General features: G+C 39.0%; 1 protein-coding gene across 4 annotated transcripts in view; it reads left to right on the forward strand.

Moving 5' to 3' along the window:
• Positions 1–756: 756 nt before the first annotated feature.
• The window catches only part of DMTF1 (cyclin D binding myb-like transcription factor 1), a 50,264-nt gene continuing 23,029 nt past the window's right edge, over positions 757–27,991 (forward strand). Inside the window, exons 1-8 of one of the 4 annotated variants that reach the window (XM_008589327.1) lie at positions 891–950; positions 1,529–2,849; positions 10,321–10,441; positions 11,836–11,952; positions 14,054–14,176; positions 20,586–20,680; positions 26,087–26,201; positions 27,267–27,343. In XM_008589327.1, the coding sequence (XP_008587549.1) occupies positions 11,844–11,952; positions 14,054–14,176; positions 20,586–20,680; positions 26,087–26,201; positions 27,267–27,343 (519 nt within the window). In that variant the 5' untranslated portion in view covers positions 891–950; positions 1,529–2,849; positions 10,321–10,441; positions 11,836–11,843. Of the gene's footprint in view, positions 951–1,528; positions 2,850–9,841; positions 9,879–10,320; positions 10,442–11,835; positions 11,953–14,053; positions 14,177–20,585; positions 20,681–26,086; positions 26,202–27,266; positions 27,344–27,991 lie in introns of those variants that run through there. The other 3 variants (XM_008589321.1, XM_008589334.1, XM_008589341.1) reach the window with 3 other exon arrangements.

Raw genomic sequence — 27,991 nt, forward strand, 5'->3', positions numbered from 1 at the left:
TTAAAACTTGTCACCCGAGTAAAGAAAGGAAAGCTGAGTACAATACATTTAATTCTATAAACAAGTAAAATGAGGTTGGAATCATAAAAGGAATTGTAATAGGACTCATATCACTCATCTTCACAAGGCCTGCCGTGGAACTCCAAAAGCGAAAGCAAACGAAATCTCCGCCCGTGTCTCAGAAAGATTTTGGAATATTGGCCTGGGGATGGGGCACGAGGACTGGTCTTCTCTAAAAGCTCTCCTGGTAATCGAACCTGTACTTTAAGAGACTGGACACAACAGAGTAGCATCTTCCTAGTACAGTAGCGAGATCATACGCACAGAGGACACTTTTCACCAAGAATTACATCACACGCCCAACCAGAAAACGCCTCATTTCAAGTGCCTTGGGCAAGGAAGACCAAGCCTGAAGAACCAGACACACTCTCCCTGTTTTCTTCTGCATTCAAGAGCCCGGGTTCAATGCCTTCCACAACGCGGCTCCCTCCTCTCCGATTCACTGGAAACGCGGCCCTCATGGCCTAAGTGTTCCCAGAGCCAAAGGGACCATAGCTGCACCCGAGGAGAAGGGCCTTCTTTATAACGTTAACAGCGTCATAGTCGGTGCCAAGATTCCCTAGGAAGAATAAAGGAGAAGAGCGGCAAACATCTACGGCCACACAGATGAGGTCTGACGCATCAAGAACCAAGGCCCTTTTTCACAGTCCGACTTAGCCGGAAATGACGCCAGCAGCCGGCGCTTAGGGCCGCCCCGCGAGAGGGGAGGGCGGGAGGGGGAGCGTGTGGGGACCTGGGGGCGGGGCGCGGCCGTAGCTCCGTTTCCGGTGGCTTGTCGCGCTCGCTCGCTCCAGCTGCAGCCACTCTTGCCCGTGGCTGCTTCCTCCATCCTGGTATTTTTTGGAGCCTCCATCCTGGTTCTTCCAAAGTGCCCGGACCCAAAACAGGAAGTAAGTGCGATGGAACCTTCAGGTCCCAACTGCCGCTAGGGCCGCTCCGCCCAGTGGAGCCTGTCCGGCCCCCTTGTTGCCCGCTAGCTCCCGCCGATCGAAGGAAGCTGTCGGCGCTCGGGCACCGCGGGTAGGGTCGGAGCCGGGCCTTCGTGACGCTGAAGCTATCGTCCCTGCACGCCCAGGCCAGGGCCTTCCTCTCAGGGCCAGGCTGGCGGCGGTGGCTCGGGCTGCAGAGCAGGAGATCGAGCGGCAGTCGAAGCACAGCGGCGAGCCGGCGGGGGCGGAAAATGGCGGCGGCTTCGGAGGAGCTAAATGGCGCCAGGACCCCTGGGGGGGTGGGGTGGGCCTGGCGCTTTGGGAGAGAATTGGGTAGGGGAGTGGGGACAGGGAGGAAGTCTCGCTTGTTTTCTTGTGGGTGTTTTAAAAAATTTTTTGTTACCTTTTTCGGTTTTGTTGTGAGGGTCCACGAAAGAGGTGGGATTGGGTGGGGTTGAGAAGTAGGGGCGGGTCTCGCCCCAACTGGTCCCCTGCCCTGTTTTTTTTGTTTTTTTGTTTAAACCTCGTTTGCGTCTTAGGCAACGCTTCTCCGGTGTTTGGGGGCTGAGACTCGCCCAGGCTGGGGAAATCGGGATTGCTGGCCGAACCGTCTCTGTCAGCAGGAATCTCTCGAAAGGAGTCCTCACCGGGCGGAAAAAATGTGTCTGTAAAGTAATAGTTGTCATCGTGCCGAGTTCCGAGGAAGTTTTTACATTTTTAAAATAAAGTGGACTTTGCTTTGAGAATCTCTTCAGGGACGTAGGTAGAGTGTTTTACCCCAGGCTCCAGAGTGGATTTGAGATAAGTGGCCAAGTGCTGCTCTGTACAATTGAATGATACAGCATATGTTTTTATAATGAAAATATTCGGTGTAGATAAGGAAAGGGTGATAATTCTATGAAATGTAAGTCAGGATTCCTTCTCCCTTTCCCTCATTGAATTTGTGTGGTTGCTTCTCTCAGAACTTGATGGATCGTTGTGTACCTCCTTTCCGACAGTAGGCGAGGTTGCTTGTTGGAACATCCGACAATATGCATATCCCGTAGGATTACTTTATAATATTAAGTCTGAGATTAAAATAGTGCCACTTGGAAATTTTTTCTTTATTATACCTATTTTTTAACTCGTGGAAGAAAACCATGTGTAGGTTTTAGGCTCCATTCCAAGTGAAAATATTCTTCCATTATGTTGAAAGTTTTACAAACATAAAGTCGATTTTTCTTCTTCAGTTAAGGATTTTCATATATTTCCTTTACTTAAGATTTCTTTATGCTCGGTTTAAATTTGTTCCAAGCAACTTTGAGGATTACTGTATTGTAATTATTTTTGTAATTTGAGTAATTTAGCACAACTTGGCATTTAAAGATCCGACGCTTAGCTTTTTACTTTGGTATGGAAGTAATGATTTCATGTATTTCATTAAAATTTAGAAATTTAAGATTTAGAAAATAAAAGGTCACGTTTACATTAACATTACCATAATTGTCATCCTGAGAGAATACAACTTGGCATGAAAATAAAATTTTTCTTCCATTCACAAAGCACAAAAACAGCTTGATTCTGTCAAAAAAAAAAAAAACACCGTTACTCGCAACAGTTACAAAGAAAAATGCATTTCATGATTTATAATAAATTTATTATTTTAACTCCCACATACTAGATGCTTTTATGTGCCATCAAAAAAGCTAACTTTATATTTTATTTTATTTTGCTGTTTTAGTTGATAGGCTTACCCAAAAATATTCTTTTGGGGACTGATCTAGAACCTGCATATTCTATGTGAATCTCTTTAACTGATTACATTTGAGCTAGATTGTGGAGCCAAATTGCTATTGCCCTATCTTCATCAGCATTGAACCAGTAAGTACTGGGCATTGCATAATTCTTAGAACTTTTAAGTACATACTTTAAGTTGTTAGATGGATAAATAGATACTATGGAAACACTTTTTTCTAGGTGTTCAAGTTTTATCAGCACCGCACTCTCCCGAGTGAGCCACGGGCCGGCCCCGGGTGTTCAAGTTTTAGAAGTATTTTGAGGGGGAGAAATCAAAGTTTTGGAGTTAGGATTTGAGCTTTCAAAGCAGAGCATGGTTGGGAAATAGGTTACCGGTAGAGAATCATATCAAAAGTAGGTAGGTGTGTTTTTTCCAGGTGCTTAAGAAAAAAGTCAGGAAGGTTATCCAAGTCCACCCTAAGAGTGCTTTCAGGGGGTGGGGGTGGAGGACAAGTGTTTAAGTTAGATATCACTAGTTAGTATTTAAATAAGAACAAAAAAACCCTAGCCCTTACCATCCCCATGTAATGCTTACCCATTAGCTTCATTTATCTCCCCAACATCTACACACTCTAATTTTTATTAAGGGCATAATAAACTTTTATTGTCCTAAAAATAACATCTCATTACCTTAAACAGCTGGTTTTTGTCATGCTCCATTAAATACATTGGCTTAAATTAACATTTGTGAGGATGAATAGGATAATGCAAAACAAGTGTTCCTAAGGATTTACAGCTTCACACGTTAAATTATCGAGGGTGCTTAGTGTTTTCAAAAGCATTGAGATCCTAGATCACTTGTATTAAACACACACATCTGTTACGAAGACGTCAAAACTTTAGTACAGCAACGAAATTTAGGAAGGGTTTATTCCACTTTTTTTTGTTTTATGTATAGAGGCTGCCTATTTAACACTGAGATGTTATCCTGCCTTCTCAAGATAGACTTTAATAGTCTATTTTCTCTTAGTGTTATTTTCAGCACTTTTTTTCCCATATAAAAGGATTCCCTAGGAACTGGTACACTTTTAAATGCTTTGCAAGTTCAGCTCCAAAAGCTTTTTTAAATTTCTAAATGATACATGATGATCTGAGAAAATGATAAACCTATTGCCAAGTGTTAAATATAAAATACAGGCTGGCTGGTTAGCCCACTTGGTAAGAGTGGTGCTGGTAACACTTAACGTCAAAGGTTCAGATCCTCAGACCAACCAGCCACAAAAAAATACATATCAAACGTGTATGGCATTGGTTTCCTTTCATGTCATTTCTCCTTTTGTCTTTATGGTGTTTGTTTTTGTTTTGTGAAAATTCTTGTAATAGAAATTACAAATAGGTTTTGTGTCTCTTTTGATTCCGTCAAGGTAAATGATAAGTTCAAATAAAAGGAATAACCTGTTGATTGTGTCTGTTTTTTTAAGTTTGTGAAAAGATAGCCCATTCCGTGACTGAATACCAGAAAGAAGTTGTCAAGAAAAAGCATACTGGAGAGCTCTTTGTGAACAATCTTTTTTTTTAATGACATCTTTTTTTTTTTTTTTTATATCACTTTAGTATATGCACTGTTGTCAGGCCATTCTTTGACTGGTGGTCAAAGCTACGTATTCAGTTACAATCAGGTTTATGCAGCAGAATAAATGCTCATTAGGTTTATTTACTGCCTGTGTGTGTTTTAGTATCGGCTGAGGAAGTGTGCTTTAAAAATTAACTTCAGTGTAAATCAGGGGAATATGGTGATAATTTTTATTTCCCTTTAAAGATCTCCTGATGGTGCCATGCATGAAAGTGCTTAGTTTTGGATGGATGAAATCTTAAAAAACACAATATAAGCTCTTGAATCATGCACTGGGTGAAAAATAACATATTTGCTTTATAACATGAGCTAAACCTAGTGATATGATTTTATTGCCAAAGCAGGTATGAAATGCTGCACCTTAAAATGACACATATTACCAAGTAATTTTCTTTAGTCAAATAATTGAAATCAATACTTTAAGCAATTAAAGCTATTAGAGTAGACTCCATTAATAGCTTTTGTGGCATGGTGTACAGTTATGTTTTTCAATCTTAAAACGAAGCCATAATGAACATTAGGTACCTTAATTCATTGTGCTTTATTTTAACTTATAGCTCTGCTTTTGCAGTTTTTCCACAAAGTATAGAGTCCTCAAATCCCCAGGGGCCTGGGACCATAGTCCAAAGCATTCTACTCAATTGTGAGGTATCCCTATTCCTATATTGAATAAAATCAATGCCTGTGAAGATGTTGTTATGTGGCCTTGTTGGTCTGTTACCTGACATCCCTTTATGTACGCATGTTCAAGATGAAGGAATTTATTATCTTCCACTAAGATTTTCTGTTTAGCAAAGAGTTTCATTCTTTCAAAATAAAAATATTTTAAAACATATCTTTCAAAGTTTTTATTATACATTACTAAGCAAATCCCCTTTTTAGTATTTCCTAAGGCATTCGTTATGTATGTTGGTGGTGGTCAATATGGAGTTTTTATAATAGCATAACCTCAAAAATGTTCAGTAATAGTTACTGGTTAGATAAATTTAGATACTCTGTACCCATTAAAAATGTGGAATAAGTAGTAATATTGGGGGCTGGCCAGTTAGCTCAGTTGGTTAGAGCATGGTGCTATGACACCAAGGTCTAGGGTTCAGATCCCTGTACCAGCCAGTTGCCAAAAAAGAAAAAAAATAATAATATTGGAAAATGCTCCTGATACAGTAAATGTGAAAAACATAAAAGATGTGACAGTATGATCTCAATATTGTAAACACACTAAAAAGTAGGTGTATTGATATATGGATAAAAGACATGGAAGAAGATCAAGGATTATTATACTATATTGGGTCAGGAAAAAAGGTATCTGAAAATTAAATGTGTCCTTACTGCCTTATTTGAATTATACTAGAGACTTTGCCTCTAAGTCAGTGTTTCTCAATCATTAACTCCCCAATAAAATTGTGGTGCTATATGTTCAATAACTTGCTAGATGTCCCATTATAAGAGTATCTTAAAATACTGCATGTTTTTTGTACTGTGTAGTCTCATCACATCCTCCAATTTAGAATCACAGCTTCAGGCATCTAGAGTCAGCAAATGTGGGCTCCTGTGCTTCTCATGATCACAACTGATAGCATCTACTCTTCCACACTGTACTAGTGCTGTGCTTGGGAACTGATAGAAATCTGTTTACAGAATTAGCACCCCCAAACTAGGAAGTAGTGTAACTTCTTTCCTTGGTTTGCTCTGGCTTTTAGAAGATGCTTGACAATTAATTGTCCAGAAAATCAGGACAATATGTAGACTCAATTGATGGAAATACCAGTCTAAGATAACCCATTGAATAAGAATTTTACATCAGTACTGGAATGGAGACTGGCATATGAATGACTGATTTAAGTTCTGTGTTAGATCCAAGAGTGGTTTTTTTATGCTTACGCTTTTCTTTTTGTTCTAGCAGGTTATTGTATATTAAATAGGGTCATCTTGTTCTTTGGGAGCTATAAATGAAAACAAACGTATTTCTTATTTGAATGCAAAGATATGTAAGAACTCATAAATGTTTTGTACCACATTTCAGGTATTTTAAAAGATTTCTTAGGGTGGTATTGTTTAAAAATATCCACCAAATGATGGAAACATGCCTCAAGGCTACTTCACAGGTTAAAATGGCTGTTAAAATTTTATTTTTCTTTCCTCCATTATATCTTCTTATTTTTAGTAGGTGTAAAAATAGTAATATATGGTATAACCCATTACAAAGAAAGAAGGGAAAATGGAAACAGGTTGGTTTTATATTTGTTCCAAAAAGGACCAAAAACTTGATGGTGTGGAGTTGGAGATCATCTTGATGTTTCCCTGATAAAGCAAATGGAGAAGGGCTCCAGAAGTTGTTCAACGTGGTTTCATGTGTAATGAATTAGAACAAAGGCACTAAATTACTCAACTTTTTGCCCTACTGTCTTAAGTTGATTTATGCACCATTTCTCAGTCTAACATCAGAATACTGATATATTCTTCTAAATAACTGTCTTGATCCCACTTTTTCTCATTCTACTTATCTTCAAAGCTAAACCTTGAGAAAGAAGTGTCTGTGGTTTGTCTTTTCTTCCCTACTTTAAATTGTATATTCCAGTAGGGCTTTTGCCCCTAGTACTACTATACTGAAACTGCTTTTGTTAAAGTCACCAGTTTTTCTCCATATTGCCAGATCAAATAGTCACTATCATCTTATCCTCTCAGCAGTATTCAGCACAATTGACAACTTAATGCTCATTGAAAAACACTGTCATCCTTCTTAGTTAACACGGCTTTGTTTTCCTCCTACATCACTGGCTGGTCCTTCTCAGTCTTTTGCTTGTCTTCTTGTTGACTTCCAAATGTAATAGAGTGTTCTCCGACTGGAATCTAGACTCCATCTTCTCTAACCTCTCTAAATAATCTTTAAAAACAGTTTGCATGCCACTGACTCTAATTTATAGGTCTGATCCTTACCTTTTGAGCTTCGGTTTATATATCCAACTGTCAACTTGACATCTTCATTTGGATGGCTTATATCTTATATTTAAGTAATATTAAAAATAATAAAATATCTCTAGGAAGTACCTCAAAATTTAACGATTCAAGCCAAAAGCCTAGGAATCATCTTGAAATAGCTCCCCTTCTTTTCATCTCCAACCTTTAATTCAACAAATACTGTGGGCCCTGCCTCCAAAATGTATCTGTCCAGCCTCTCCTCTTTGATTGCTGCCACCTTTCCAAACCACAATCATCTCTTAGACAATAACATGTCTTCATAACTTAACTCCTTTATCCATTCTTTCTACTGAAGTATAAGTGATCCGCTAAAAAGGTAAACTATATTTCCCAGTTTAAAACGCTTCAAAGATTTGCAAGGCCTTGCATCACCTGCCCCTATGTCTCTGACCTTAACTTCTCTCTTGCTCAGAAGGCTTTGCCATGCTGGCTGTGTTTTTTTTCCTCCAGCAGGCCAAATCAGGTTCTATCTTAGGGACTTTTGCTATTATTTATCAGTAAGCCGACTAGCAGTTATGTGCTTGGAGTGGTATCTCATCATCTTGCTGTTGAGGCAATGTAAAGTAGCCAATAAGGCACAGTTAAGTGTTTATTAGTATGATGCTATTTCTATAAAAAAGGTGTGTGTAGCACAGAGGGATATATACGTATGTTGTCTTATGTACGCATAAAACAACCGTAAGGAAACCTGAGAAAGTTATAACCATTTACCTCCAGGGAGGGGAACCGAGTGACTGGGAAACTAGAGTAGGAAGTAGATTTCACTGTACAAACACCTTTACCTTTTGAATTTTGAACCCTGTAAATGTGTTACCTATTAAAAGTAAAACTAATTTCTTAAATATAAGTAGATGTACTGACCATATAGCTTTAACTACAGGAAAAAAAGTCAAGCATATCTAAGATGACACTGGAAAAAAAAAAGTGGCCACTATATCCCCAGTGCCTGGCACATAGGAGACATATGGTATACATTTGTTGATTAAACAAATATGCTTGTTAATTTACAAAGCAGTGTAAAATCATTTACTAACCTATTTCGTGCGTGTCTGCATGTGTGTGTGTGTCAGTGTGTCAGTGTCAGCTGGCCAGTACCTTTACCTAGGTGTTACAAGACATGCTCTAACCAACTGAGCTATCTGGTCAGCGCAACCTATGATTTTTATAGTTTTTTTGTTTCTTTGTTTTGTTTCATTTACTAATCTCTAACATGAGTTGCAGAACTTTAAAAAAAAAAAAGGAACCAGGATTTCTGATTTAAAGCTGTAAACTGCATGGAATCACCTCTAACCAATGCAGATTGTCATGTTTAGGTATTTCATTCGTTTTTTCCTAGTACTCTTAAATGTCTCACCACATCTTCTCAAATCTACCTTTATTTTTCCTTTTTCCCAGAGTTTTATATTAACTTGGGTCCTGAGATGATATTCATTAAAATGCTGAACCAGTAACTATTTTGCCCCTACCAAATGAGAAGTTGTGTTGTTTTTTACTTAGAAGTTTCTTTTTAAATAAAAATGGCAAGGTTACCAGGAGTAGAGTTGACACCTTGATGTTTGGGATATAAATTTGTACAACCTTGTAAAATAGATTGCTGTATGATTTAAGAGTTTTAAATTTTGTCATATCCTTTGGTCTAATTCACTTATTAATGTTGCTTCAGGAAATAGATTATAGAAGTATATCTCAATATGGTTTTTAAAGAAATTAAAAACTGGAAAAAATAGTGATGAGGAATTGATAAATAATGTCACATTTTTATGTAGCATAAGTTTAATGATACAAAAAACTGCCTAGCTTGGTTTCCTTCATACTTTTCAATGTGAGTGAACTCTAAAAAACAGGATATAAAATTGCATATACATTATAGTCACACATACACACCCCAAGGGTGTAAGATTGGAAGGAACCACATGAAAGAATGTGAAATTCATTTTTCAGTAAGTTCATGGATGATTTTAACCTTTTTAAAAAAATATTTTTTTCACACCTTTTCGAATAGCTATTACTGACCAGTTTTTTAAAAAAAATTTAATGGATTCAGAAATAACGTGAACTGTAATAGCTGACTGGAGGTTTCTCTAGCAGGATCTCTATCTCTTCCACTGCAAATTTATTTATGTACAGCAATTCTTAAATATAACCTGGAGAGGAATTCTAATTAATACTGAAAAAATGGGGATTTTAATCCCTAATTTTTGCTAAAACATCATTTTGAACCTCAAATCCTATGCCTTTGGGATAAAGATGAGAAGCCGGTTGAAAAAAACCTTTAAAAACCAATCATTTCAGATTTCGTAAGGTTTCACATTGCATTCAAGAGCTTTTTTGTGATTTATCTTTTCTGTCCTGAATCTTCTTTTTTCCCCCCCTACAGATTCCTGGATAGAGTTGTTCACCTGTCATCTTAAAATGGTTTCTGAATAGATATTATATAATATTTTTTTTGCAGCTGGCCTGTACAAGGATTGAATCCTGGACCCTGGTGTTATCAGCACCATGCTCTAACCAACTGAGCTAACTCGCCAGCCCTAGATATTATATAATTCTAATGCTTTAAGGTAAAATATGGTATTACTAAGAGGTGTTAATAAATCATTATAAAGAAAAACTATAGTTACTGGTAGTATTTATGGTACTATATTGGTTGATGTACACACCAGATTATTTTACATAATAGTAACAAGGGCTACAGTTCGTAGAACCACTAGCATAGCTGAATCTGTTTTTTCAGAGAAGGTTTGCCTGATGAGGGACACCTTGGGATGGGAACTGCCTATGAACTTAGTAGATACAGGATGTCACCATTTCTCTCCTTTCCTCATTGGGGAATACTTTTACAGGCCGATTTCTAAAAGGTCTACTTAAAAAAATTCTGGTTTTGTCTTACTCTTCTAGTTGAGACATCACAGAGGCTTGAGGCCAGAGTGTCATCAGCATAATGCTAGCACTTAATTGTTTTGTCTTATTAAGCCTAATTGTGTAATGCTGTTACTTTTTCAGAGTGTTGCAGAGATAGAAACATGGGGGAGAAACAATCTGGATAACATGAAAGTGATGCTGGTGGCCACGGGAATGCGACTTGACTCTGGGAAGGGCTGTAGCTGATCCATCCGTTGTCTAGGTAAGCCTTCCTTTGTTTCAGGGACCTCACCTCATAATTTGCCAATTTTAGTCTTAACTAGATCATGATTTCCATTTATCTTTATTTTGGGAATGGCGTCATTACCATTGTAAAATGAATGATATCCTTTTCAAACAGTAGTATCATAAAATTTTAATGAATCATTGGATCTTCACTGTGTAAATGTTAATGTATTTAAGTTTTTCTACCAAAGGAAAATATATTGATTTAGATGGTAGACATATGAATGGACTAATATCTTGTGCATAAGAGTCAAATAACTATTGAGTGATTAATTGAATACACATCAAAGCCTATGTTCTCTATATTATTTAGTTGGAATAAAGTGTGTAGACAAGAACAAAAGTGAGTATTGAGATAAGGACTTCATTGAACATTATAAAGTGATTCTGAAGACTTCAACTAGGCCATTGATTGTAATCCAATATATTTCCCCCTGCCAACCATGAGATATTGTATTCTAAGACTCTGATTATTTAGTCTGTCTGAGCAAGAGGAAAGCAATACTCCTATATGTGTAAAGTAGCAGAGAAAGGCACTTTAAATGAGTTCTCTATTTCAAAAGAAGGCCTAACTCTGTATCTGTTAGAAAAGCAATCTGATCAATGACAGATGTATACACTTATTTAATATTATGAAAAAAACAGCAAGAAGAATGACTTAGTGTTTCTGTGTTTCAGATAATAGAGCTTAAATACCTGTAAAAAGTGTTTTGAAAAAATAATTCTTAGATCAAGATAAAAGTTTTGATGAATCTTCTGCTAAAGATCCCTTATTTGAATATATCATGAAGCTGCTAGCAAAAACTTAACCAAAGAGTAGTAAAAGTTTTGCTGATAGGACAAGTAACTTCAAACAGATTTTTTTTCATTGGATGTGGTAAAAACTACTCTTTTTAAAAAGTAAATGCAAGCTGGTCATTTAGTTCAGAGCAGTTGGATTCTTGCAGATTATTATTATTTTTTTTTTGTCTTTTTTTTTTCGTGTCCGGCAACGGATCGCAACCCTCAGTGTTGCCCCCGTACCGGACCGGGGACCGGCAACGGGACTGCAACCCTCGGTGCTGCCCCCGCGCCTCGCTCAGCCAGTGAGCGGGAACCGGTCTGCATGCGGGATCCGAACCCTCGGGCGGGAGCGCCACCGCGCTTCCCAAGCGGCGCACTTACCCAGTGCGCCACCGGGCCGGCCCGATTCTTGCAGATTATTAAATCTAATTCTAAATAAAGGGTATAAACTTATGAAAGGCAATTTTTGAAATCTGAACTCTCATTGCAATTTCAAATTTATGAGTTACTGAGGGTCAGGCGGGTCCTTTATGTTTATATCTGGAAGTAAGTTTTTTAAATCCTAATCTGAAATCTGTTCTTGTACAGATTTGAGTATGAGCACAGTTGAAGAGGATTCTGACACAGTAACAGTAGAAACTGTGAACTCTGTGACTTTGACTCAGGACACAGAAGGGAACCTCATTCTTCATTGCCCTCAAAATGGTAGGAGAACTTGCTGATGTATATATAATTGTGACTCTTTTTGGAATTCTGAATTCCATGTCACTTTTGACCCCTGTTACCTAAACAGTTTAGGCTAGCACAGCAGAAAAAGAGGTTATCTCTGGATCATGAATTAATCTTAATTAATATTCTTTATTTTTATATTTTTAAAATATACTTTTATGTTTGTAAATTTATTATAAATTTTAGCCTTTATCAGTGTCATTGCTCTTATAAATAGGATCTGTGGAGACTCCAAAGCTAATGATGAAATAATTATAATATACTTTTTCTTTTATAGCATTTGGTGCCATCAGTATATTTAGTACGTTAGAAAATTGGGGGTGAGGGGGGGTTGGGGAACGATGGTGGACCTGTACAAAGTAACAGTTAGATAGGAAGAATAAGTTCTGGTACTCTAGGATGACAATAGCTAATAATATTGCATATTTCAAAATAGCCAGAAAAAAGGATGTTGAATGTTATAACCACAAAGAAATGATAAATGTTTAGGTAATAGGTATGCTAACTATTCTGATTGGATCATTGTACAATATATGCATGTATAGTAACAACAAACTATACCTCATAAACATGTACAGTGAAAGACATTTTAAAAAACAGTGTAGAAGTAGTCTTGCCAATGTAAATAGACGTTTTTTGTGTGTTGGAACCGGTGTTAGAGAATTTTACACAACTATCTGAATAAGATTTAAAATGATCATCTGTAATGAATTAAGACTCAACTGCCTTGAGGCTTGTGTTTTTATTGTAACTCCTCTTCCTACTCTATATTATTTATTTTGCTTTTATCTTTACTTCAACTAGGTTCTGTCTTCTCTTTTCTCTTTGTACGTAGTACCTGGGTTATTTTATTCAAACTTGTGGTTTTAGCCATCATCGCCTATTAAGATGTCTTAATTCTGAATTTTCTGTGCTTCTTGTAGGTACCTTAAATTTCACATGTCTCAAACAGTTCTTTCACATACTTCCTAAACCAAGTTCTCTGTTCTCCTTTCTCAGTTAATTTCGTTAGAGAGTGTTCCAGATCATAAATGTGGTTAGGAATAAATTCCTTCTCTTATCTCCCACATTCATTCCATCGGGAAGGCTTGTTGATAGTACTGTTTCTTAAATCCATTCCTCCCTCTGTTTCAAGTCCTGCTTTCTTAGTTCGGATTCTCATTTATTATCTGGGTACCTTTAACTCGTCTCCCACCTCTAATCCATCTTTCAGACTGCTGATGAAATTGGTCATACTCAGTAGCATAAGGTTTTTGTTTTTGTTTTTTTAAAGCTTCCCATTGTTTTCAGAATATAGTACGGGTGCTTTAAATTGGCACATAGGCCTCCCTTCATTTCAGCTTTCTTCTCAGCCTCACCTTCTACCACATTTTATATATCTTTGTTCCATCAGTTTATAGCTATTATTTTCCTAACATATCTTGAGCTTTTCATACCTCAGGACCACTATACATATTGCTTCTGTGTCAGGAGGAGTAATTAATTTTCCTCTGGCTTCCTTTTTCTTGCAAGTTTAAGACACCTCCTCCAGGAAACCTTCCCTCATCTAACAGTCTAAATTAAATGTGTGTCCTCTGAGCTCCCATAACAGCCTCTTCATTCTGCTATCATATCTCTTATTACGCTATATAAAAATTGTTAGTTTAGTTATCTCCATCCACTACACTTGAGCTTCTTGACAGGGTAGCCTTCGTTATTCTGATCCTAGCACTTAATGCATAGTAGGCATTAAATAAATATTTGCAAATGAATCAAATAACCAGCCCTTGTCTTTATATGTAAAACATTTAGAAAGCCAAGCATGATGCTTTAAAAGGTGGCACCTTTGTTCGTAGTTCCTTTTCATAAGAATAGGAGCTGAGTACTGCACTAGGCATAGAGAACACAATGTCCTTTTGAGTCTGGTTTTTACAACTGGGTTTAGCTAAATGAGCAAATGGGTAAGGAGATTATTTTAATGGGTAAGAAAATTGTTGTAGAGTCATTACTACTCTTAGAGATTTCATTTTTTTCCTCATTGGTTTGAAGTTTCTGAGATTTTTGTTTAGGTTTGTTTGTTTGTTTTTTCTTCTATTAGAAGCTGATGAAATAGACTCAGAAGATAGTACTGAGCCTCCACATAAAAGGCTTTGTTTGTCCTATGAGGATGATCGGAGTATTGATGATTCTACTCCTTGCATATCAGTTGTTGCACTTCCACGTAAGTCACTATGTATTAAGAATATAAGGTTCTCTTTTGAAATCAAATTTTAGCTTGCAGTAGATTTATTTGGCACTTCTAGGTAGCCTTGGACTCATTACTTTTCATTTAGCCAAAAAAACTCTTTTTTAAAAAAAATTTTTTATTGAATCAAAATAGATTATACAAATTTTGGGAGTTCATCATTGAGATATGTTGATCAAATCAATATTACTAGTATATATATTGTTACAAATTGTAATTATTATTTATGTCCCTTGTCCAATCCCTCCCCACCCCCCTTTCCCTCCCCCCCAATCACCCTAGATTTCTTTTCACCCTCTCAAAGAATAATGGTTACTCTGTTGATTTGCTGCCCAAATGATCTGTCCAGTGCTGAGAGGTGTGATGCCAGTACTATCATAGAGCAGATGCCTCTTCCATCATTCTGAAATGGGCTCTGTGGAGGGAGACATCCTCCTCCTTTCTTTATCTCTGCTGGTGACTCTCCTTGTGTTAACGCATTCCACTGGCTGGCAGACCATCTGCATGGTGGTTGTGGCATCTAGCTGCCTTCGTGGCAGTCATGGTTATCGTGGTGGCTGTGGTGGGCCACCCACATGGAGGAGATGTTTTTGGCATGCTCCTTGGTGCTGGCGTTGTGCCTGGTTGTGAAGAGTGTCCGAACCCCAGGTCCCCAGGTGGGTCCCAAGGTGCTGATGCAGGGTGCCTGGTTGTGGCAGGGGGATCCGGTCCCCTTCTCCATGCCCTGGGTCCCCAGGTGGGTGCCGAGGCACTGGCGAGGTGTGCCTGGTTGTGGGAAGGGGTCTAGTCCCATTCTCCATGCCCCTGGTCCCCAGGTGGTCCCCGAGGCACTGGCATGGTGAGCCTGGTTGGGGGTGGGGGGGAGTCTGATGTCTGGCTCCATGCCCCGGGTCCCCAGGCAGGCCTCGAGGTGCTGGCATGGTGAGCCTGGTTGTGTGGAGGGGGTCTGGTCCCCTTCTCCATGCCCCAGGTCCCTGGGTGGGCCCCGAGGTGCTGACGTGGTGAGCCTGGTTGTATGGAGGGGGTCCGGTCCCTTTCTTCATGCCCCAGGTCCCTGGGTGGACCCTGAGTTGCTGGCGTGATGAGCCTGGTTGTGGGAGGGGGGTCCAGTCCCCTTCTTCATGCCCCAGGTTCCTAGGTGGGCCCCAAGGTACTGGCATGGTGAGCCTGGTTGTAGGAGGAGGGTCTGGTCCCCTTCTCTATGCCTTGGGCCCCCGGATGGGGCCCTGAGGTGCTGTCATGGTGTGCCTGGTTGTGATAAGGGTATCCAATCCCCAGCTGCTAGCCCTGGGTCCCTGGGTGGGCCCCAAGGCATTGGTGTTGTGCCTGGGCTGAAACTATTTTTTTGTCCTTTGCTTATTTCTAACACAGGGGAACTTCCTGTAGGAACGAGTACTTGAGCTGTGTGGTTGACCTAAATTGCTGCTTTGCTCCTGTTTCCCTAGGGAAGACTTTTTGTGCAGCTCAGGGTTTAATGGTTGACCTTATAGGTCCTTCCGGCTCTGATACTCAGTGCACCTAGGTATTGTAAAAACTGATCTGGGCCTGAGTTTTTTCATTAAACTGCACCCCATGCAATTCTGCATACCTGACCAGTCTCCTCTGAGTGGTCCTGTGCTGATTGGGGGGCAGATCGGCTGTCTTTGCTGTGTCCCAGTGTTCTCCTGGTGGAACTGTCTCCTCCACTGCCTGTGCTCTAAACACTTCCCATGGGACGGGCCTTGCACCAGTCCCCTGCGTTGACTCACCGGCCTCTGAATGGCTCCCCGTTTTCAGCTATTCTCGCTCCTCGCTCCTGTGTGGGTCTAACAGGAAACCTATTAGTGGTCTTGCTGTCCTGGAGGCAACCAGAGTCCTCTTCTCCCCTTCCGCCTCCAAGTAACTCCATCTAAAGGGCACAGCTGCGGCTTCTGCCTGCTCCTGCTCCTTGCGCTCCAGCATTAAAGCGGCCGTGGGCCAAAACACTGAGAGCAGTTTTTTCTTTCTCTCATTGTGGTTTCTCCTGCCTTCATGAGTTCCATAGGTCTCGCCTCCTCTTCCCCTGAGCTCCAGCCTCCCCAGCTTGGCTGTGTTATATTTTTATAGTTGTAAATTTGTTGATTTGTGGGAGAGAGTGATGCCAGGGACTGTCTATTCTGCCATCTTGACTGGAACTCTCCAAAAAAACTCTTAAACTAATACTTATTACTGTTTATTATGTACAAGGCATAACTCTAAATGCTTTTACATATACTGCCAAATTTAATATTCTCAACCTTTTTTTTTATTATTGCTCCATAAGGAGCCTTTTTAGACATTTTTTCCTGATTATACTCTCCCCCATGAAAAAATACAGTTAACTTATATAAGCTCATGTCCAGGCATTCTGATTCCTGTAGTACATACTCTTAACCCCAGTGCTGTACTGCCTCTTTGATGTGGTATATGACTACATGGAAGTTAGATAGAAGCCTAATTAATTAGTTGTTCTCACTAAGAACCTTCTTAACGTGCTTATATTCCAGGGTCTTTTAGAGTAGACTGGATTCTAGAGGAGGTATATTTTCAAGTGGACTGCTATTGGCAAAAGACTACAGCATACCAACTGCAATGTTAGGTTGTATTTCTGATTTGCTTAGCAAAGAATATGGAATCTTGTTGAAGAGTGGTGACGCACAAAGCTGAAGTTAATGTCTTTGTCCATGGCAATAGGCATGGCACATGGTTGGTGGCAATCTTAGCATGAAGGAGAGTTTTCCAGATCCGAGAACTTTGATTTTGCATTCATCATCAGGCAGAATCACATCTTCATCTGGTGAAAAAAACTAAGACTGGGTTTTCAGCATAGAAAATCATGTCTTAATATATAGATATATACTCAGTATTTAAGGTTAATTGCTTGTTAAATTGAACAGAAGCAAAACTTTTATTTCAGTTTACTATGAGACTTCATTAAAAAACAGTGTTAATGTTAATATTGCATCCAGTTATGGTATATGCAAGCATAACAAATTTCTAATTAAATGATCTTTCCTCCTAATAATGATTCATATGTTTTTTAAATCTTTCCTAATTTGACTGTCATTATGTTGTGATTCAGTGTTAAAACTTGATTGGCCTATCTGTAAAGATATAATTGTATATGGACATTTTCTAAAGTAAACTTTCAAGTCTGCTCAAAATTATGACTGGTTAATTCATTTGGTTAAAGTAGAGTGCCATAAGTTCAAACGCACTTGGTATTTTGTTCTATTTTATGGTGCTAAACCAAATCCTTCATACCCTCATTTACTTAAACTGAGAATATGAATATGTTAACATGAAAGCACATGAGCTGCTTGATGTTGGTTCATAGCATCATCACATGTTCAAGACATTCTGGAGCCTAATATTTAGCAATAAGACTGAATTTATAAAAAGTAGGTTCAAAGTATTTACATGTTCCCTGGATTTGTGAAAAGTGTATTAATAACATCAACTTAGGAAAGTTTCTACATGAAGAAAAAACAGTTATATTAAAAGCATCAAGTTCTACATCCAGCACCATCATGTAGAACTAAGCAAATCATTTGCTGGACAGTCACTTCATGGAGATGAATTTGTTTTTTAAGATTTAAGTATGTTTAATTTCAGTGTTCAGGTTTTCTTTCCATGTTTTATAACACTGATAAAATTTATCTGTCTGGGCCTTAAAAATTCTCTCAGCATCCGACCTTAACTCTCATGTTTGTCATTCTAGCTCACTTACTGACCACTTTTTTTTACAGTCATCTACCACTACATTTATTCCATCCCCTGTTCATAGTTACAACTATATGATGATGATATTCATTTAGATGGTTCTTTCAATACTTTAGCCTCTTATTCCTTTTGTTCTCTATCACTCCCTTTACCACTCTTGCCATTACCTATTACTGGAGTCCATTTGTGATCTATTTCAGACTTACCATTTTCCTACCACTGTTTATCTTTCCAGCTCACTTCCTCTAGTACTCTAACTCCTGAAATTCTTTGCTCCACTAGGACCCATTGACCTTGTCACTTTTTCCTTCTCCACTTGTATTTTTTCTTTCCCCTTACCCCGTTTCAATTTCACAGTTAATCATCATAATCACAGTCTTGCATTTTCCTTCAAATCCTTTTTCCATCTCTCACTTCATTGTTCTTTGGTGAAACTATAATCCTATCTACCTACAAGTTCAGCTAATTGAAGAGGATTAGAGAAAAACAGCACAAGCAAGCTGACTGGTCTCACTTCAAATTCCTAATTGTTAACCTGAAGTGGACTCACAGTGTTACCCACAAATCATACCATATTTCTCCAGTGTTTTTTCTCCCACTCTGAGATGACTATTTTGTATGTTCTGAAACCGTCAAGACATCCTCCACCTCTCTTACTCTCAACAGGTAACTTTGTTTCCTACTTCACTGAGAAAATTGAAGTAACCAGAAAATAATTTCTACAAGTTCCTACTACCACAACTACACACCCTCCTGCATCTGTGGCCATATATTCTGTACTTTATCCTAGCTGAGGCCTGCTCTTCTGTTTATGAGATTTCATCCCCTTTACCTACTCAAGGACACTGTTCCAATAATTCCTTCCCCTCCCTCCTGAATCGTTAATTTTTCCTTCTCTACTGGACCATTCCCCCTGTATTATAGACATACTGCTATTTTTTTCTTTAAAATTGAAAGTCCCTTTAGCCCACTTTTTTTTTTTGGCTCCTGTCCAGTTTCTCTTCTTGCCTTTAATGGAATACTTTGAAAGAATCACCTGTGCTTGCCTCCATGTCTTCTCCCATTTTTCTTTAAACCCATTGCAATTAGGCTTTGACCCCTTAACCAAAATTCTTTTTCCCAGGTCTCCAGAGTCCTTCTTGTTGCTAAATCCAATGGTCATTTTTTTAGTCTTTGTCTTACTTGATCTGCCAGCAACTTTTGACAGTATTTATCACTCCCTCTCCACTCTGAAACATTCTGTCACTTGAATTCTAGGAACATATTCCTCTGGTTTTCTTTCTACTTTTCTGTTCATTCCTTCTCAGTCCCTTATGCTGACTTGTCCACATTACCTGAACCTCTAGACATGGAGTGCCCCAAGACTCAGTCCTTGGACTGCTTCTTTCTGTTTTTACTCACTTCCTAGGTGATCTCAATTCATGGTTAAATGCTAACTCTAGTGATGACTTCCATATTTATTTCAGCCCATACTTCTCCTCTTAGATTCCAGACATTTAGTAGATATCCTAAACTAATGTGTTTAACACTGAGCTCCTGAAACTTTCAAATTTCCTTAAATTTGCTTCTTCTACAGTCTTCCCTATCTCACAAATGACAGGTCCATTTATCTAGTAGTTTGGATAAAAACTTTAATGTTATCCTTGATTCTTCAATTTCTCCCATACTTGGTTTGTCTGTAAATCATATTGGCTCTACCATCAAAATAGGGTTGGCCAGTTCGCTCACTTGGTTAGAGTGTGGTACTGATAACACCAGGGTCCAGGGTTCAATCCTGTACTGGCCAGCTGCCAAAAATATATATACATACACAACACACACACACAAACATATATATATTTCCATGATTTGAACTACTTACCACTTTTACTTGCCTTCATCCTAATGTAAGCCACTGACCTCTCTTATTTGCATTATTGCGTTAGCTTGTTAACCGATCTCACTCCAGCCCATGCTGCCCTTCAGACTATTTTCCCCATAGCAGCCAGAGTGATCCTGTTAAAAGTCAGTTTATATCACTCTGTTCATAATCTTCCAATGGTTTCCCACCTCAGAATCAAAGCCAAAGTCTTTAAGGTGGCCTGCAAGGCCCCACACAATCTCCTACAGTTCTTAGTCTATTCTAGCCACACTGGCCTCTTTGCTGTTGCCATGAACACTCCACAACATGCCTCTTCTCAGAGTCTTTGCACTTGGCTGTCCTTGAAATGCTCTTCCTTAAGGTACCTGCATGACTAGCTTTCTTCCTCACTTTGTTCCAAGTCTTGGTCACTTTTCTTAGCTTCCTATTGAAAATTTTAACGATCTTCTCCTACCAGCAACACATTCCTTTTCCTGCTTTATTTTTTTCTCCTTACTACTAATCACCATCCAATATAGTAACTTGTTCATTTTGTGTCTTTTCTCGCTAAAATATAAACTCCAGGAAGGCAGGATTTTCGTTTCTTTTGCTCACTGCTGTATCCTCAGCACCCAGAGCAACATCTAGTATTAATTACATGCGCAATAAATATTTGTTAAGCAAATGAATATATAAATATGGAGATGTATTGACAAGGAGTATGTTAGGAAATTAGATGTTCACATTCTTTTTTCCATGAATATTTTTAGAATAATTAGAACTTGCCATTATTATTCTGGAGATGAACTGTTCCTTTTCTTGAAGTTTCAGAAAATGATCAGAGCTTTGAGGTGACCATGACTGCGACCACAGAAGTGGCAGATGATGAGATTACTGAGGGAACTGTGACACAGATCCAGGTATAGTAAATCTTTTAACTGGCCTCAGGAGGATGATCCTTTACACATAGCTTAGGTGATAAAATAATGAGAATGTATTTTGTCTAAACAAAATAGCAACCACAAAATTAAGGTAAGACAGACTTCCGGTCAAGATGGTGGAATAGAAGGCCCCCAGTGTCACTCTCTCCCACAAATCAACCAATTTACAACTATAAAAAAGCAACAAGAGCCAAGCTGGGGCCGCTAGAGCTCAGGGGAAGAGGAGGAGAGACCTACAGAGTGTATGAAGGCAGGAGAAGCCACGATGAGAGGAAAAGAAAAAAACACCCAAACCGTTTCAAGCCCCAGCCATGTCCAGGCCGGAGCTGCTGAGCACATGGAGCAGAAGCCGGCAAAAGCCACATCTGTGCCCTCCAGATGAAATTGCTTGGAGGTGGCAGGGGAGAAGAGGGCCTTCGTGGTCCCCAGGCCAGCAAGACCAGTGATAGGGTTCCTGTGGACCCACATAGGAGCAAGGAGCCATAACAACTGAAGAAAAGAAGCCACTCAGAGGCCGGAGAGTCATTGCAAGGGACCAGCGCATGGCCTATCCCATGGGAAGTGTTTGCAGCACGCGCGGTGGGTGAGACAGGCCCACCAGGAGAACAGCTGATCTGCACCCCTATCAGTGAAGGACCACTCAGAGGAGACTGATCAGGAATAAAGAATTGCATGGGTTGCAGTTTGATGAAAAGACTTAGGCCCAGACCAGAGTTTCAGATCTCTCGAGAGCTGGAAGTACCTATAAAGTCAACCATTAAAACCTGAGCTGCACAAAAAGCCTTTCCTAGGGAATCAGCAGCAAAGCAGCAATCTAACTTAACCACACAGCTCAAGTACTGGTCCCCACAGGAAGTTCCCCCATTTTAGAAGTAAGCAAAGGAGAACAAATTAGTTCCAGCGCAGAGTTTAAATGGTGAGAACAGAAAATAATCCAACACAGAACTGAAAGAACAAAACAAAGTACCTGCAAGCAGAGACAAAGTTTCATATTAACTAGTAAAGGTCTCACTTCACCAAAGAATGCCTATAACACAGAAGAACCGAAAGTCCCTTGGGATACCAAGCCAGAAAGGGGGAGGGCCAGGGGCATCAGCAATGCTCCCCAGCATCCGCAACCAATCCCAAGGGTGGGGGTTGAGGGCCTCAGCCACGCCACCCTGACACCTGTAGCCAGACCAGCAGTGAGTGACCACTGAGCCACCACAGGAGTACCCCAGTCTCTCCTGACCTGGGGTGGTGGAGGGCCAGGGACTCAGCCACTCATCCCCAATGCATGCAACCATCCCAGTGATGACCACCAAGCCACTGCAGGAAGCGCGCCAGGCTCTCCCAGCAGGGGGGTGGGAGTGGCCCTTAGCCACGCCCCCACACACGTGCAATCAGCAAAGCGACAGGCGACAACCACCAAGCTGCAGCAAGAAGGGCCCTGGGTTCCCAAGCTGGGACAGTGCAGAGTGAGGGCTTTTCCACACCCCCCTGACATCTGCACCCAGCCCAGCAATGACCAAGCCACGACTGGAAGCTCCCTGGTCTCCCTTGTGGAAATGAGGGGGTGATTCCACAGGTCTTAATCCCACCTCTCCTCTCCCTCCTCCTCCCTCTTTCCATCCCATTTCCTTTCCCTTTCCCCTGTCCCCTCCCTCCCCACTGTTCCGCAACAACATCCTAGAATGTAAAAACTGATATTAATGAAATTTCATTTTCTTTAAAAAAAAAAAAAAGCCTAAAAGAAACCCATTAATTTAAGACTATTACTTCATTCAGGTTTCCAGTCCCCACATAGGAGTCTCAGTTGTAAGCAAAGATAGATTTTTAAAATTCATTTCCCGTAGAGTGGAACTGGAGATGATGCATGTGTATTCATTATCTACATGTAGTTATCTTACTTGAGCTGTTAAATAACAGTAGTTGTAGTTGTGGTAGTACTTTTCATTTTGGTGCTTGTAGGAGTAGATACATTTTACCACATGTTGAGAGGTTGGATAGAAATCGGGCCTTACTGTTTTTTCTTAGTCAAACTTCTTTTTTTTTTTTTTTTTTGCGACCAGTAAGGGGATCGCAACCCTTGGCTTGGTGTCGTCTGCACCGCGCTCAGCCAGTGAGCGCGCCAGTGAGCACACCGGCCATCCCTGTATAGGATCTGAACCCGCGGCGGTAGCACCGCTGCACTCCCAGCGCCGCACTCTCCCGAGTGAGCCACTGGGTCGGCCCTTAGGGAAACTTCTTTAATGGTCTCATATAAGCCCTACCTACATTACTTCTGCCAAAAGTAATCAGAATTCCTTGCGCTGTTAGATACCCTGAAACTTAAATTTATTTTACTTATACATTTTTCTCTGGGTGATTCTGCCTTTCTTTTTTAGTAACTTCTCCTAAAAAGTTGCTTCATCTCTTCATTTAATACAATATTTAATAAGATATTTTTGAAGTAGAGCATTGTAGCATTTTTCTTTTATGAAGCATCACAATGACCCTTCATTTAAAAAGTGTAATAGTTGCAAATTGATAGGTAACATCAGGGACTTAAGGACTCCTCAGGTATGGGCATTATGAACCTTTTGCCAGTAATGAGCTTCAAAATAGTTCCAGAATCATAGGATTTATAGAGGAGTGAGTCTCAAATGTGGCTCAGACAGGTTTGAGCCAGGCTATAGATCCTCATAATCTGCCCTTGGATTTCAGTGGGTAATTTGGAAGGGAATTTTTTCCAAGCTGCTTAAAGTAATAGAACATATTTTTCCTTCAAATTGGAGCTTGCCAAAATCATTTCATATTCAAAGAGTATGTAGTCTCACTTCTATTCAATTTTTAGGACAGTAAAAGTAACTATAAATATATGCAATTTGGTTTACAACGTAATTATATTGAGCAGTGGCAATGTTAGTCTTTATTATAAGTTAAATTGTAAGTTTGCTTTTGTTATTGTGAAAGAGTTAATGAATTATAATGTAATATTTAGCCTCTTAGTTTGTTATTACCGTTTTAGTGAATGAAAAACTTAATAATTTCTAATTTTCTAACTTTTGTTTAATAAGATTAACATTAGGTTGTGAATTGAAAATCAGCATAGTTAAAAAGCTCAGAAGTACTCTGCTTCTTACTGTACTTTTTAAACCAGGTGCAGCTCTTTGACATAGTTTAGTAGTTAGTGTACTATGTCTTATTTCAATGATAGGAATAATTTGAAAAATAATTAGAAACCATAAAAAGTCCCAATACATGCAGTACCTTGTGGTTGCAAGAGATCTTTAGTGGATTGAATATCTGCTTTTGGATTTCTAAACCTGTATGTATTACAGACATGAAATCCTGCAACAGGTCACAAAAGCTTCATTTAAAAAGCAACAGCAGGGGCCAGCCCCGGGGCTAACTCGGGAGAGTGTGGCGCTGATAGTTCTGAGGCCGTGAGTTCGGATCCTCTGTTAAGATCCCCTTACCGGTCATCTTTTTTTTTTTTTTTTGTCTTTTTCCATGTCCGGCAACGGATCACAACCCTCAGTGTTGCCCCCGCACCAGACCGGGGACCGGCAACGGGACCGCAACCCTCGGTGTCGCTCCCGCGCCTCGCTCAGCCAGCGAGTGGGAACCGGTCTGCATGTGGGATCCGAACCCTCGGGCGGGAGCGCCGCCGCGCTTCCCAAGCGGCGCACTTATCCAGTGCGCCACCGGGCCGGCCCTTACCAGTCATCTTTTTAAAAAAGAAAAGGCAACAGCATACTAAATAAAGCCTGAGTAATTGTAAAAGATGTACACATAAAGTACTGAAAAGGGGTTAAATACTGTAAAATGTACTGATATCTATGTACTAAGTATAGATAGGTATGATTTGAGGTACCTAAGTGTTCTGCTGTACTGACTAAACTCATGTTATCGGTAGTGTTTAATATTACTGCTACCACTTAATCATTTGCTCATTTGATGGCTATTTACGTGTTTGATACTATATGACTAAAGTAATAAGTGTTTGCCCAAAGATAGCAGTTAATCAGCATGATAGGCTTACTCCTAAGGTTCATGGAGTGGGCTCTGCTGCATAGTTAGACACATTTTGGGAAATGGTGATTTGATTCTCTTATCTAACTGATTAAAAGATCATCTGAGAGTATTTTCTACATTACAGTTCTTCGAAGTGGATATTGTATGTATCAAGGTCATTTAATAGCTCTGTGTTTTACCTCTTACTGATGTATAACTCCTGTGTCAAATTTTATAGAATTGTGATCTTCAGAATATAAGGGGCGCTAGACATCATCTAGTCTGTCTCAATTCTCAGCTTTGTAAAGGTCTCTCTTGATCTTTTTAAAAAATAATCTTTAAAAGTATGCCATATAAGTATAGGTCTATAAAATTCTTCAGACTGATACTGGTGATTTCTAGCTTTTTGCCTCTCGATTTAAAAACACTCTCATAAATACATTTATTGCCACCAGATATAAAAATAAAGTAGGCAACAATAGAGACATGGCTGTTCACGTGCTTTAGTTTTTCACTGACAGCTTCTCTCTTTCCAAGTGTGATGGGTTTCATTTCTTTTTCAAGTTAGAACTTCAATTTCTGCTCTATTCAGGAAGTAGTCCAATCTTTTTTTAGTACTTATCTCCAGTCAGTGATATTGCTTAGTAGTTTATCCAGCCCTAAGACTAAATTAGGTTGAGTGGTCACTAAACATGTGACTCTCCCCTAACACTGGTCTATGATAGGCTCATACCTGATATAGTAGCAATACGGCCAAGTCTTCCTCATTTACACTATAGCTTTCTTTAAGTGAAAGGAAGATACATTAATAAGGCTATGAATCACCTCTAGAGGTTGGCTAAAACAAAGTTGTCAGTAAACAATAAGCAGACCATGATTTTGCAATAAGATCTTTTGATTTAGCTTGTTAATCCTTTAAGTTTAGCAAGAGATTACATTACAGATGACTGTTTACTCAGGCAGCAAACTATTTGTGAGGATATTAACCAATCAGTCCTAACAACCAACCCTAGCATTTCTATTTTCCTATCTGGAACTGATTAAAACTGTATGAGCTCAGTTTACACATATAAATATACAAATGGCTTTGAATATCATGTATTGATTTAAATACTTAATGGAATCTTAGCTCATATTATATAAAATTGAAGCCACTAGTACAGTTACTTGCTTAAATGAAAGTCATATTATGTTAATGCAGATAATTTTGTTTTCATAGTGCCATAGTAAAGACAGGAGGAAATACTGTCTTTCTATAAATTGAATATACTTTCTACTATATCTAAACCAAATGAATTTGATATTACTATATTAGAGTTTTATAATGCTTAGCATTATAAACAAAGATGAATTAGGTTGGGTATTAAATCAAGCTGCTACTTTTTTTTTAACTGTTACCTTTTCAAGATTTTACAAAATGAGCAACTAGATGAAGTATCTCCCTTGGGTAATGAAGAAGTTTCTGCAGTTAGCCAAGCATGGTTTACAACTAAAGAAGATAAGGATTCTCTGACTAATAAAGGTAAGATATACTGTGAATTTTAGTGTCCAGTGGAAAAAATGAAGATAGAAACGGCTTGCAGTCATCGAGATTCTGAGTTGGACCTTCATCATTGTGATTTAGTCATTACAGTAATTGAGCTTTTCTAATTGAATTAAATTTGACCCTGAATGACTTTGAATGAGGCCATGAAATCAACATTTGTTTTTCAATAATTAGTAATTATTTTTCTCTTTCTGATATGAAGTAGATTTTGTCTTGTTAATTTTTGAACAAATGCATACCAGCATTTAAAAGACAATAGTTATTGCCTATGAGAGTAAGAAGTCAAGACTTTTCAAGGGTCTGCTAACTCTGGTCTGATAAATGGCCTTAGAGGCTTAAAGAAACATAGTGTTTATGGTACTTCCATGCTCATAAACATATCTGGGGAAGCTGATACCAAAATAGTGGGAATTCACATATGCTATTCTGAAGTAAGGAAGGGAAGTAGAAATAAATTGTTTTCAACTATTGTATAGTAAACACTCTTTAAGAATACATTATTCTCAGAGCTGGTCTTTTGCTCTTTTGGTTAGAGTGTGGTGCTGATAGCACCAAGGTCCAGGGTTTGATCCTTGTACTGGTCAGCCAACCCCCCATACCACACCCAAAATACATTATTCACTTAGTATTCAATGTATTATGTTTACCTTGCCCTAGAATATTTTGTACATGTTCTTTTGAAAAATAAATTTATTTTTCATTGGAAAAATTTTTCAAACAAGTTTTGAGCATGATTTGGCTTTTCTTATTTTTAGAAATTTCTTTCTAGCAGTTCTATACTGCTGAAAGGATAAGAGAAGTAATATTTTTTAAATCTATTAGTCACCATTGTCTGTCTTTAGTATTCAAATATATTCTTACTTAAAAACCATAGGTTACCAAAGCAACTTTGCCTGGGGATCTTTCAGATTTCAGATGAGTGAGAAATTAAATTAGCTATATTTTATTCCCACTGGTAATTTAACCACAAGGGAAATCTTCAGTATTTTATTTCTCTCAAGGAGTAACATTTTTTATAACATTACTTTTTTTCTCTTAAAGGACATAAATGGAAGCAGGGGATGTGGTCCAAGGAAGAAATTGATATTTTGATGAACAATATTGAACGTTACCTGAAGGTATCTTATGGCATATTTTTATGTTTCACTAATTTGTTTAGTGACAATTGCAAAAATATCTAAGCAGCATGTTATATATTTATTAGGAGCTTTTCACTAATTTTTCTTTTTTCTTTTTTCTTTTTTTTTTGTCTTTTGTCTTTTGTCTTTTTCCGTGTCCGGCAACGGATCGCAACCCTCAGTGTTGCCCCCGTACCGGACCGGGGACCGGCAACGGGATCGCAACCCTCGGCGTTGCTCCCGCGCCTCGCTCAGCCAGTGAGCGGGAACCGGTCTGTATGTGGGATCCGAACCCTCGGGCGGGAGCGCCGCCGCGCTTCCCAAGCGGCGCACTATCCAGTGCGCCACCGGGCCGGCCCCACTAATTTTTCTAACAATGATTTGCTAATATGTTGTAGCTTAAGTCTAACGTATATGATTATATTATAATATTTTTAAACAAATTTTGAATTCTCAGTTTAAAATAGTTTTATTGCTTTAGTTACCACCCTGAAGTTTAGACATAATCTTAACAGCCTCTCAACATCTTCAACTCTTGTATTTTCAAGCAGCCTATCAATTAAATTTATATTGTCTAAAGCCTAAGATATGCATCTGTTTTTGATGAATTTACATCATAGTAGTCCTTCCCTTTTTAAAAAAATATTA

The sequence above is a fragment of the Galeopterus variegatus genome, unplaced genomic scaffold, assembly GCF_000696425.1.
Source record: "Galeopterus variegatus unplaced genomic scaffold, G_variegatus-3.0.2 Scaffold136, whole genome shotgun sequence".
In the NCBI taxonomy this organism is placed as follows: domain Eukaryota; kingdom Metazoa; phylum Chordata; class Mammalia; order Dermoptera; family Cynocephalidae; genus Galeopterus; species Galeopterus variegatus.